At 34.3% G+C, this 11,099-nt stretch overlaps 1 protein-coding gene across 1 annotated transcript in view; it reads left to right on the top strand.

The window, feature by feature from the left end:
• The window catches only part of OSTN (osteocrin), a 43,223-nt gene extending 32,124 nt beyond the window's left edge, over window positions 1-11,099 (top strand). The window contains exons 4-5 of the mRNA XM_026500375.4: window positions 7,307-7,403; window positions 10,765-11,099. Of these exons, the coding sequence (XP_026356160.1) occupies window positions 7,307-7,391 (85 nt within the window). The 3' untranslated portion in view covers window positions 7,392-7,403; window positions 10,765-11,099. The remainder of the gene's footprint in view (window positions 1-7,306; window positions 7,404-10,764) is intronic.

The following is an 11,099-nucleotide window of genomic DNA, read 5'->3' on the forward strand; positions in this document are numbered from 1 at the left end:
TTTCACACCATGATATAATTAAATAGCAATAGGATAACCAAAAAAGAAGGTATGATCCTCAACTCATTTCATGAGAATGCATTATCTGATCATCAAACCATATATGGAGAGAACAAGAAAAAATTATAGGACAACTGCATTAATGACAGTAGATACAAATTCCTGCAAAAAAATTAACAAAACAGTTCCAGTAATGTATTACTGGGTTCATTACAAAAATACAGCATAAGGTTGATTTGCTTTGGAAAGTCAATCTACAGAGTTAATAGATTGAAAAAGTAAAGCCACATCATTCAACAGATGCAGGAAAAGCACTCAATAAAATTAAACATCTACTCATGATCAAAATCACTGATAAACTAATAATAGCAATAGAAGGAAACTTTTTTTTTAACCAAGTAAGGGACACTATTTAAAACCTACAGCACATGTTTTTAAATAGTGTCACAACAACAACAAATCCAATAAACTATGGAAGGTCTTTATGGAGAAAATTACAAAAATTCTTGAGAAGGCATGAAAGATAACCTAAAGAAAAGATCTTAGATAGTAAGATTCGATAGCATAAAGATTTCAAATCTCTCCAAACTTCTTTATATCTTAGATTCAATACAATCCAAGGTAAAATTGCATAAGGATTTTCCATGAAACTTCATAAGCTGAATCTAATGTTTATAAATAACTGAATGTGAATATAAAAAAGCATGACCTTTGTCTCATTCCATAAATATGTAATTTCAAAAGGATTAAAGAACGTAAATGTGAAAGGCAAAACTACAGAAAGATTTTAACATGAAATAGGAGAATATCTTCATAATATTAGAGCAGAAGTCATTAATAAACAAAAAGTAAAAATACTGATAAATTTTAAAACAACATTAAAGTTTTTTATAAAAGACACAATAAAGAGTAACCACAAATGGGAAAGGATATTTGCATATAACTGACAAAATCTAACATTCTGAGTATTTGTAACCCTCCTACAAAACAATATTTAAATGACAAACTAGGTTACTTGGGTGGTTCATTCAGTGAAGCGTCCCTTTCTTGAATTTGGCTCAAGTCATGATTTTAAGGTCCTGAAATTGACCCCTGGATCAGGCTCCAAACTGGGCGTGGAACCTGCTTATGATTCTCTCTCTTCCTCTCCTGTTGCCCCTCCCCCACCATCTCTCTCCCTTTTTCTCTCTCTCTCTAAAAAACAAAACACAGAACAAAACAAAACAAAAACTAACCAATAGAAAACAAAGCAACAGACTTGAACAGGCACTTCCAAAAGAAGAAATCCAAGTAGCCAATAAACAAAGGAAAAGGGGAGAAACAATTATCCAGAGGAAGCAAAATTAAAACCACTGTGAGATAAAATTACAAATGCTTGAAATCTTGCCATTTGCAGCAACGTGGTTGGGCCTAGAGGGTATTAGGCTAAGAGAAATAAATCAAAGAAAGACAAATATCATATGATCTCATTCATTTGTGGAATTTAAGAACAAAACAGATGAACATAGGGGAAGGGAAGGAAAAACAAAAATCCCACGTTGCAAGGACTGGCCTAGATTTGAAACAATAGAAGCTGTCACACTCTGCTCTTGGATATGTAAATTGGTACAACTTTGGAACAGTCTGGCACTATGTAATATAATTAAGTACAGGCATAGCTGACAATTGTACTTCTAAAAACATACTTGAGAGAAATCTTTAAATGTGCACTAAAGGCATCTATAAGAAAATTTTCATCTCGAGAATACATAATGACAAAAAAGAAAATAACTCAAATTTCCATCTATGGTAGAATGTCTAAATAAGCTGTTGTATATTAATACAATAAAATATCATACAGCAGTAAAAATAAAGAATGCCGCTTATATATATCAAAATGGACAAATCTCAAAACAAAATATTAGCTGAAAGAAGTCAAGAAGAATTCATACATGATTTCTTTTAAATAAAATTTTAGAACCATCTACACTAAACAAGAGAGTTTGGAGGAATACATAGAGATTATAAGGAAAAGCAAGGGGATAATTAGACCAAAATTCAGTCTACAGATTACTTCTGGGACCGAGCCATGAAAGGGATGCAATCTGAGAGCAAGAACACTGGTTCATTCCAAAGTGTTGGCAATATTCTATTTCTTCCTTTGGTGCCAACAGGAATGTTCATTTTATTTTTCCTTACACTGAACATAGATAAATCTATAGGCCATTATGTATGTGTGAAGTGATTCTCAATAAAACATTTAAATACACATTTTCTAACTGTGTTGTTTTAGAATGTAAAAAGTTTTTCAGAAACTGGATCATCAAAGAACATAAATGTTTTTAAAAAATCCTATTTACCACAAGAATTGCATTTTAATGTAAAGTTTAAAGTTGTATTTAAAATAATCCATTCTCTTTATTAATTTGGCAGATATTTTGTATCCTTAAGCTATTTCAGAATCTTTTAAAATGGAAAATGTAACGTGGATATATAACATAAGCCATGTCATACCATTATTTTGTCACAAGAGGGACTAGATAGTCAGAAAGTACAGATTTCCCCTCTGGTCTTAAGACTATTTCACTGTCTTAACATTTATGTTTTGCACACTGTTTTTTTCTGTAAGTGTATGTTACAGAGTATAGTACTGTGATATATATTTCATGTCAGCAAAAATCTTAAGATAAATACTAGTTTGCCATTTTACTTCTAAATGGATGGAGTCTGTATAGAGATTATTTAATTTACTGAGCTATTTTCTTTTCTTTTCTTTTTTTTTTTTGGTTTAGCTGGTTTATGGGAATAATTTCATTTCATTTTGTATTAGTGCTAAAAATTTTAAATATTGAATGGCTTTTCACATGTATTTGTTTATTTTTCGTATTTGATTTCAAGATACATGTGAGCATTTGAAACTAATCCCAAATTTTAGAGAATGAATCAAAGTAATTATGGATCTATGGCTAGAACAAAAACATTCATATCCACTTGACCAGTGGTTTTCAAGCTCTGCTCTAAGTACCCTTAAGTGTTTCTGGAAGCTCTTTCAGGAACCACCATATATGGAGAAGGAGGGGTACTTCTTTACAGGGACATTAACATGTATTTAGGTATTGATCTCTTTTGTAAAGCTTTTATTTGTAGAAATAGTAAACTACAAATAGTTTGAAAGCCATTGGACAGGACTGATAGGAAATAATAGTAGAGTCAGTAAAATGTATAAAATAATTTCAGGTGTGTTACCTCATTAGCTTTTTTCAAGTAAAACATCTTATTCACCACTGTATCCCCAGTGCAGAGAAAAAATAACAACAGTGTGCATAAAGCAATCAAATTTGCTTAAGAAAGAAGTATTAAATAAACAAACCAGTCTGAAAGATAGGCAGAGCAGGTATTATCTAAATCTTATCGAAAAAAGAAAGAGAAGCTCAGAATGATAACAGTCGTGCAAACTCTTACACTATGGATAAGTAGAAGAACCAAACAGAATCTAAGTCTTTCATATCCTGGTTCCCAATCAAATCTTGGGGAAAGAATGGAATGAAAGAACATGGAAGGAGGGAAGAAGGAAGGAAAAAAGAATTTATTTTGCTTTCCACCACTGCAGCTGCCTCTTTTTTGCTCGAGCAAAAAAAGATCAACTATAGGAAAGAAAGAAAAAAAATGCTATTTTCATTTATTTTACTTTTATTTTTGAAAAAATGCATTAGTACTCTTTTTTTAATTTAAATTCAATTAGCCAAGATATAGTATATCATTCGTTTGCTTAGTAATCTTAACCAAGAAATGTTCTGTTCTAATTTATGATGTACACGAGACCATCATACTTTCCTTTAAAAAAGCAGAAGCGTTCCTTTTCCTGCCACCATCCATCCCACAGGTGCTTGGGAGGTCAGTTCAACATGTGTGGCACTACTCTTTTTCCCAGCTGCCATTTCCTTCCCCTTCTTACCAGTCCTTTAAACACTAGAAGGGTTGGTTTCTCACTTCCTCTTCCTTATTTGTCTGGAACTTCTCCTGAGTACTCTCTCCCTGAGGTAGCTTCTATCTTACCCCTTTCTGGAGTTATGATGGAGGTAGTCAGTAAAGGAATTGAAAGGTTTAAGTAATAAAGAATCATATCAGTCTGATTTTTTAAAATATATATCAACAACAGGGGCGCCTGGGTGGCTCAGTCGTTGGGCATCTGCCTTCGGCTCAGGGCGTGATCCCAGAGTCCTGGAATTGAGCCCCACATCGGGCTCCTCTGCTGGGAGCCTGCTTCTTCCTCTCCCACTCCCCCTGCTTGTGTTCCCTCTCTCGCTGGCTATCTCTCTCTCTGTGTCAAATGAATAAAATCTTTAAAAAAAAAAAAAAAAAAAAAATATATATATATATATATATATCAACAACATCACCCTCAGACATAAGATCTAAATCACACATATATATTCATATTTTATTGCTATGGTAATAAATTACCTTAAACTTCTGGACTTAACTCAAATTTATTATCTTACAATTCTGTAAGTCAGAAGTCCAATGTAATCTCTGCAGTAACCATATGCCAATCTACACAACTTTTCTCAGTCTTCTTTCCAATTAGGTGCAGCCGTGTGATTGTTAGCCACTGTGTAACCTCTAAAATTCTCCCTGCTAGCTGCTCCATGCTCTCTTTTGCCTGCTCTGCCAGCTGGCTATGGAAGAAGTCAAGAGGTCAGCGGCTGACACTCCTTGGAGGCTCTAGAGAATTCATTTCCCGCTCATTAAGGTTGTTGGCAGAATTGAGTACATTTTGGTTGTAGGACTGACATCTCATTTTCTTTTGAGAGCTTCTAGAAGTCACAGCATTCCTTTTTTTTTTTTTTTTTTTAGATTTATTTATTTGAGAGAGCAAGAGAACAGAGCGTGAGGGAAACAGAACAGGGGCTGAGGGAAAGGAAGAGAGAGAATTCTCCACCAACTCCCCACTGAGAGCAGAGCAGACATGGGGACCCTGAGATCATGACCTGAGCAGAAATCAAGAGTCAGAGGCCCAACTGACTGAGACACCCAGGCACTCCTATCATTCCTTAGTTCTTGATCCTTTCCTCCATCCTCAAGGCCAGTTATGGTAAGTTAAGTCCTTCTCAGAGTGCAGCTCTCTGACCAACCCACTCTTCTTCAGTCATCTTTCACTTTTATGGAGACTAGACTAGATGGGGCCTACATACCCAGATAATCCAGGATTATCTTCTCATCTCAAGGTCCTTTTTAATCCTATCTGCAAAGTCTCTTTTGCTACGTAAGAGGACATCACTTATCACTTATGGATTCTGTGGATTGTGGTGTGGACGTCCTTGGGAAGACCCTATTCTTACTACCACAAGGAAAATAACTGCTTAAAATAAATGTCCATAAATTATGTGAATAAAAATAAAAAATATAAGAGGTTTTTTTTCTTTTTTCCAACAATAATTATTTATAATTATATCAGAATACCTAAAGCACAACTGATATGCATATTTCCTATGACTCTTCATCATTAATTTTATGCTAATTTTACAGATAACATGTCTCCCCTTTGATTATCAAGTTGAAAAATATGTAGTTAATGTAATATCAAAAAATCCAGAAGTACAAATGATAGACCTCACTTAAAAAAGTATGTTTTTCAGAAATTTGAAGAGTAGAGGCAGAGGTATGGCTAGGTTAAGGATAAGCACTAAATATTTTTTTCCTAGACTTTCCCCCACTGATCAAACTGGTGTCTAGCAGACAGCCTTGTAAGATCATACATACAATACTATCTGCATAGACTAGCAAAACTAAAGGCCAACCTATAAAGGAAGATGGATGTGAATCAACAGAAAAGAAGGCTGGGTTCGGTAAAAACAAATAAATAAAAAACATAACATGGCCCTGTGCCCTGTTCCTACAGTATCATTTAGGGATAAGATTCAAGTCAGGTTCAGGCCTATTTTTATCATTCTTGTCTACATAGTACTAAGCACAGTGCCTGGCATGTATAAAGCATTAAATAATATTAATTACCATCAAATTTATTGTTTTGATTACAATCCAGCAGAGTTTATGGAATGTTCTATGTGCAAGACACAGTAATAAAAATACCCCATGTTTCCATTTTTCTCTATACTTCTCAGAGCTTTTAAATCAATTATTTACCTAATAGTGATATGAGGAACACTGGTTAGACCTGGCAGTTAAGGTAAAAACTTGGTGTCGATAAAAATGAGAGATTTTTTCCTCTACTTACTTACATTAAATCCTTACTCATCTGAAAGTACTTAATTGTAGGTTTGTGAAAGCAAAGTCTATGTCTGATTTATCAATCCCAAGACAGCCACAAAAAGAACCTTGTATAGTAGTTACATAATAGATGATAATAGGAAAAAATGATATTGAAGTTTTCATTCATTTTTAGTGCTTAAATTGTGTAGTGTATATTGACAATCCAATGCAAGTAGTTAGAATAAAAGCTATTAAAAATATTCTGAAACAAATCTTTTTAACTCTTTAAGCTATTGAAAACTGATTCAGTTGTTTCTCTCTCCATTGAGAAGACTCAAAACTTCTCATAGCTCCAAGGCCAGTGAAAGTTATGTTCTGAGAGTTCTGGGACCTCCCCTAGTAGGATTTGACTTGGTAGAACAAATCAAATGAAAATGTTTCTTCTTTCTAAAAAGAGAACTTACAAAACATACAAGCTGGAAGTTCCCTAGTTGGACTTTTTAAATTTCATTTTAATAATGAAGCTAATTTTTTCCAATACTATTTGACACAGAGAATGTGTAACAGACATAGACCATTGTGTACAAAGCTTCTGTGGGTAAAATCCGAGCGAAGACATGAGAAGCACCCTTACTCCACAGTCACTGTTGGCATCAGCACTTTTTCCTCCCCCATCACCATTCTTCCCTGGAAGAACCATTCTGAGTCAGAGATTGGGGAAAACCACTGACCTAGTGTAATTGTCTTCCATTAACACAGGAATACACCAACATTTGAAGAGAGAAAGGGACTTACCCAAACTAAAAACTTAGCAGATTGGTATGTTGATAAGACCCGGCTTTTCGTCGGCAATGTTTGATTTTGGATAAGTAATTTAATTTCTCAAAGCTTTAGATTCCTCAGATATAAAGTGGAGGTGGTGAGACCCACTTTGACAGATGTCGAAAGGATAAGAGATAGTGTCTGGCCCATAGTGAGTAATGATGAATGGTAACTATCATGTGTATTCAAACTCCCAAAGAAAGCCCCCAGGTGAGCAAGAAATAAAAGAGAAAAAGTCATTAATTGATAACTTGGACTTTAGTTTAAAAATATTCTCCTTGGTTTGTTTCAGAAAAGTAGTAGATCACCCAAAAAGGAGATTTGGTATCCCAGTGGATCGGATTGGTGGAAACCGTCTCTCTAATTCCAGAGGCTAATTGATTCCAGCCGTGAGTACAATTTGAGTAACAGTATATGCAGACTTCTGATTAACATTTCACAGTGGGCTAATTGATCCATCTTGATTTATAAATGGCCCTTTTAATTTCCTAGCTTATAAATTCACATTTCTGTACTAAATCAATATATTGATGCTAAGTAACTTAAATGACAGTAAAGAAGCAAAGGAATGCCCTAGATCTACTTCACCATAAAAAAGATTCAGCTATTCCCACAGATTCTTATATAATTATTGAATATAAATATGTGAACAATGGTTAAAATTCTAATTGACGTAATAAATCACCTTCATACGTATACGTAACTGTGTAGTAATCCCTTTATTATAAAGAAGACACATTTCAGACACACACCATTTTGTTGCCAATAACTAAATTCCCAGATTTATGATAACATGGAACATAGGAGAGAGAATGGTGTAGCAGAAAGAGTATTAGCTATGGAATCAGAACACCTAATGCAAATCCTGGCTCTGTCACTCATTCGTTCATCACCTCGTTTCCATATCTTATTTCTCTACATCTTGTACATTTAGATAGTAACATAGTGGTACTGTGAGAATTCAATTAGATGTGTATTGGGCACACAGGACATGCATATGGTCTTAGATGACAGTTCTGAAACTTTACTCTGTGCTGGGTCCTATACTTAGTGCGTGCACATATTGCTTCATTTAATCCTCCTGTTCCATAAAGTAGGTCCTATTACTGTCTCCAGTATCCTGAGTAGTAGTACAGTGTAAGGGGTAAAAGTGCCAGCTGGAGAGGCCAGCTTTGTGGATCAAATCCCAGTTCCGCTATCTGTTAGCTGTGGGACCTTGGTTAAATTCTGAAATCCCCCTCCATTAAACGAGGATAATAATAAAGTTCAACCACATTACATTGTCCAGAGGACTAAATGAATTGATACACGTTAAACATTTAGAATAGTGTCTGACATGTAAGTATTCAATAATCATTATTATTATACAATATTATATAATATTAATATTATACAATACGTAGAAAACTTAGATATATTAACTCACAATGCCATATAGCTAGTGATGTAAGTAGCATTTAAATCCAGAAAGTTTAAATTCTGAGCTTCTATTTTCAAAAGTGTATTTGGTCATATATATTATATATTTTAAACATGAAATGTTAAACATAAAATCTAGGCAATGTATTTTTTTCTCAGTAAAGCTTACAGGGGATGTATCCTCCCTCCCAAGCAGATGAGACAAACTGGAACTGTTTTGACAATTTCAAGCGTGACTTTCATGCTTTTCATTTCTCTCGGGATGATCCTTAGACCAATGCTGCAGAGTCCCCAGAAGCATCACATTAACCCTGAACCTCTCAATTTAAATCATGCCAGTTTGTTCTCTTCATCAAATGCCCTAAACCACAATGAGAAGTGAATATTTTACTTCAACTTTCTTATTCTCAGAATGACTTAGTTAAAAGAATTTTTTTCCATGGATCTCTTGATCAATGAAGTTATGAAGTTACTGAATGTCCACAAATATAAGAGGACTTAATGAGTACTGTGAAGAATAGTGCATTTTGAGTAGTACCATCTTCAAAATGCAGACTGAACATTCTTTATGTCTAGAGATATACCAAGTATGGTCACTCTTCAGAATTTTAAAATCACATTTATCTGAGTAGGATCTAACTAATTGCTATTAAAACCAAGTAACTCCTTGAAATCAGGATCACAATCCTCCAGTTTCTTGATGTGTTGAGAGCATTCTGACACTGAGATTAAAACAATTAAGTTCGATTAGTTTCCACATGTACTCTATCACCTTGGACACCCTGGATTATCACCAGGTCAATCATTGCAGGAGCACCGTTCAGCCATTACATTTCTATTCACAATTTCCTGCCATTATCACCAAGATTTTTCAGATGCTTTTTTACTTCCTCATGTGAAGTTTTATGTTTTATAGTTTATGAATAATAAAAAATAAATAAAAATATATATCTAATTTCCATTTAACTTTTCCAAATCGTTTTCTGATATATTGTTTCTTATTTCTTGGATTAAGTCACTAAGAGATTCAAGAACATCAAGTCTCATTTAATCCAACCCTTTTGTTTTGTTTTTTACAAATGAGGACAATGGGTCTGTGAGAGAAAGTTGATTTGCTCAAAATTTTACAGACTTTCAGACAGAACAAGATCCAGAATCCAGGTCTCTGGACTTCTAGGCCTGTGTTCTCTTCATGACCTATAAGGTCATCAGGAGGTTAAGTAGTCATTACTGGACGCCAGCTTCTCTGCTTATACATTTCTAAAACAAACAGAAGTGGTATGTTAGACTTTGTGAAAATCTCTGTTCCACTTCCGTGGGAGTTAAATGTATACTCTTTTAAAGAAGGTCTATTTGTGGGTTTTCACCTTCTGGGTTTCACTCTTAAGTCTTCACACTAAAAGTGAAACTGGTTCTAATCGTGGAAGTTTTGCGTGGTTTGAGTTTAGATCTATATATCACTGCTCTGTGTTACCTAGTTTCCAGAACAAATGTTAACTTCTTCTCGATATGTGTTTTGGAAAGGAAGATAACCTGGTATTTGCAACAATGTCATCCTCAGATCATTAACATATTCCACAATTTTGAGGGTTTTTTTTAATAGGCGTCAGCTCTAAGCAACTCAAATTCAGAGAGAGATTTTGTCTAACGTTTCACAGCTTCTCTAAATGCAGTTAGCAAGTTCTAGGTCTCTGCCATTGAAAGTATGATGCCTTCCTGTTGAAATTGGGTAGAAATAACTAATTATGCTACCCCTTGCTGCCAAATGCACTAAGACTTTTAATAATGTAAGGCACATGTTGCTGTGTTATACCGACAGGTTTTTGTTGTTGTTGTTCTGTTTTAGACCAATATTGATGCCCTATCATTCAAATATTAACAGAACTCTCAAAGAGCAGAAGAATCATGTTTAAATACCAGTGTTATGTTGGTCCCTTTCAGTAGAGCAAAATATACAATTATCAATGTGTTATCATAGCAATAAATAAAAAGTAATAGTTACATTTTCTTTATTTCTTTTGTATGTCATGGCAAACGTCCTTGAACCAAGATTGAAAACTGAAAAGAAATAGAATATAGCAGGTACCCAAAGAAAGGAACTGTGGCTTGAGCATAAGCACCGGCTTATACATTGAAGATGTTCTTCTTAATGCTTTTTGATCTGAAATGATCATTTTGCATTATTGTCTTTGCAATTAATATATGTCTCAGGAAAAAAACTATAATGAAACATCATGTAGAATTTTAGCTCTTCTCCACTGAAATTTATGGTATTCCCCTTATCTATGGAGCTCTCAGTAGCTTTAACAATTTCAACTTTCCTTTTTGCAGACACAGCTTCCTCCGGTGAAATGTCACAGAAACATGGAAGATGCTTCAGTGAAGTTCTTTACACTCATTAATGATTAAACATTTAAGGAACTGACCTTCTGCAAATTCTTTCCACAGTTCGAACTTCAGTCCATCACATCACAGTATCGTTATAACTTCAATTAAATTATGCAGACCATTTCAATGCATGGATATTTTTTTAAATATATATTTTAATTAACAGGATAGTTACCTAGCCCCAAAACTTGCTTTTCTAAGAAACAATCAAAACACACTGTACAGTGAAATGTTTTCTATATGCATTTACCATTTACATTTATGCAGTTGAAGAATAA

This window comes from Ursus arctos, unplaced genomic scaffold (genome assembly GCF_023065955.2).
Source record: "Ursus arctos isolate Adak ecotype North America unplaced genomic scaffold, UrsArc2.0 scaffold_4, whole genome shotgun sequence".
In the NCBI taxonomy this organism is placed as follows: Eukaryota; Metazoa; Chordata; class Mammalia; order Carnivora; family Ursidae; genus Ursus; species Ursus arctos.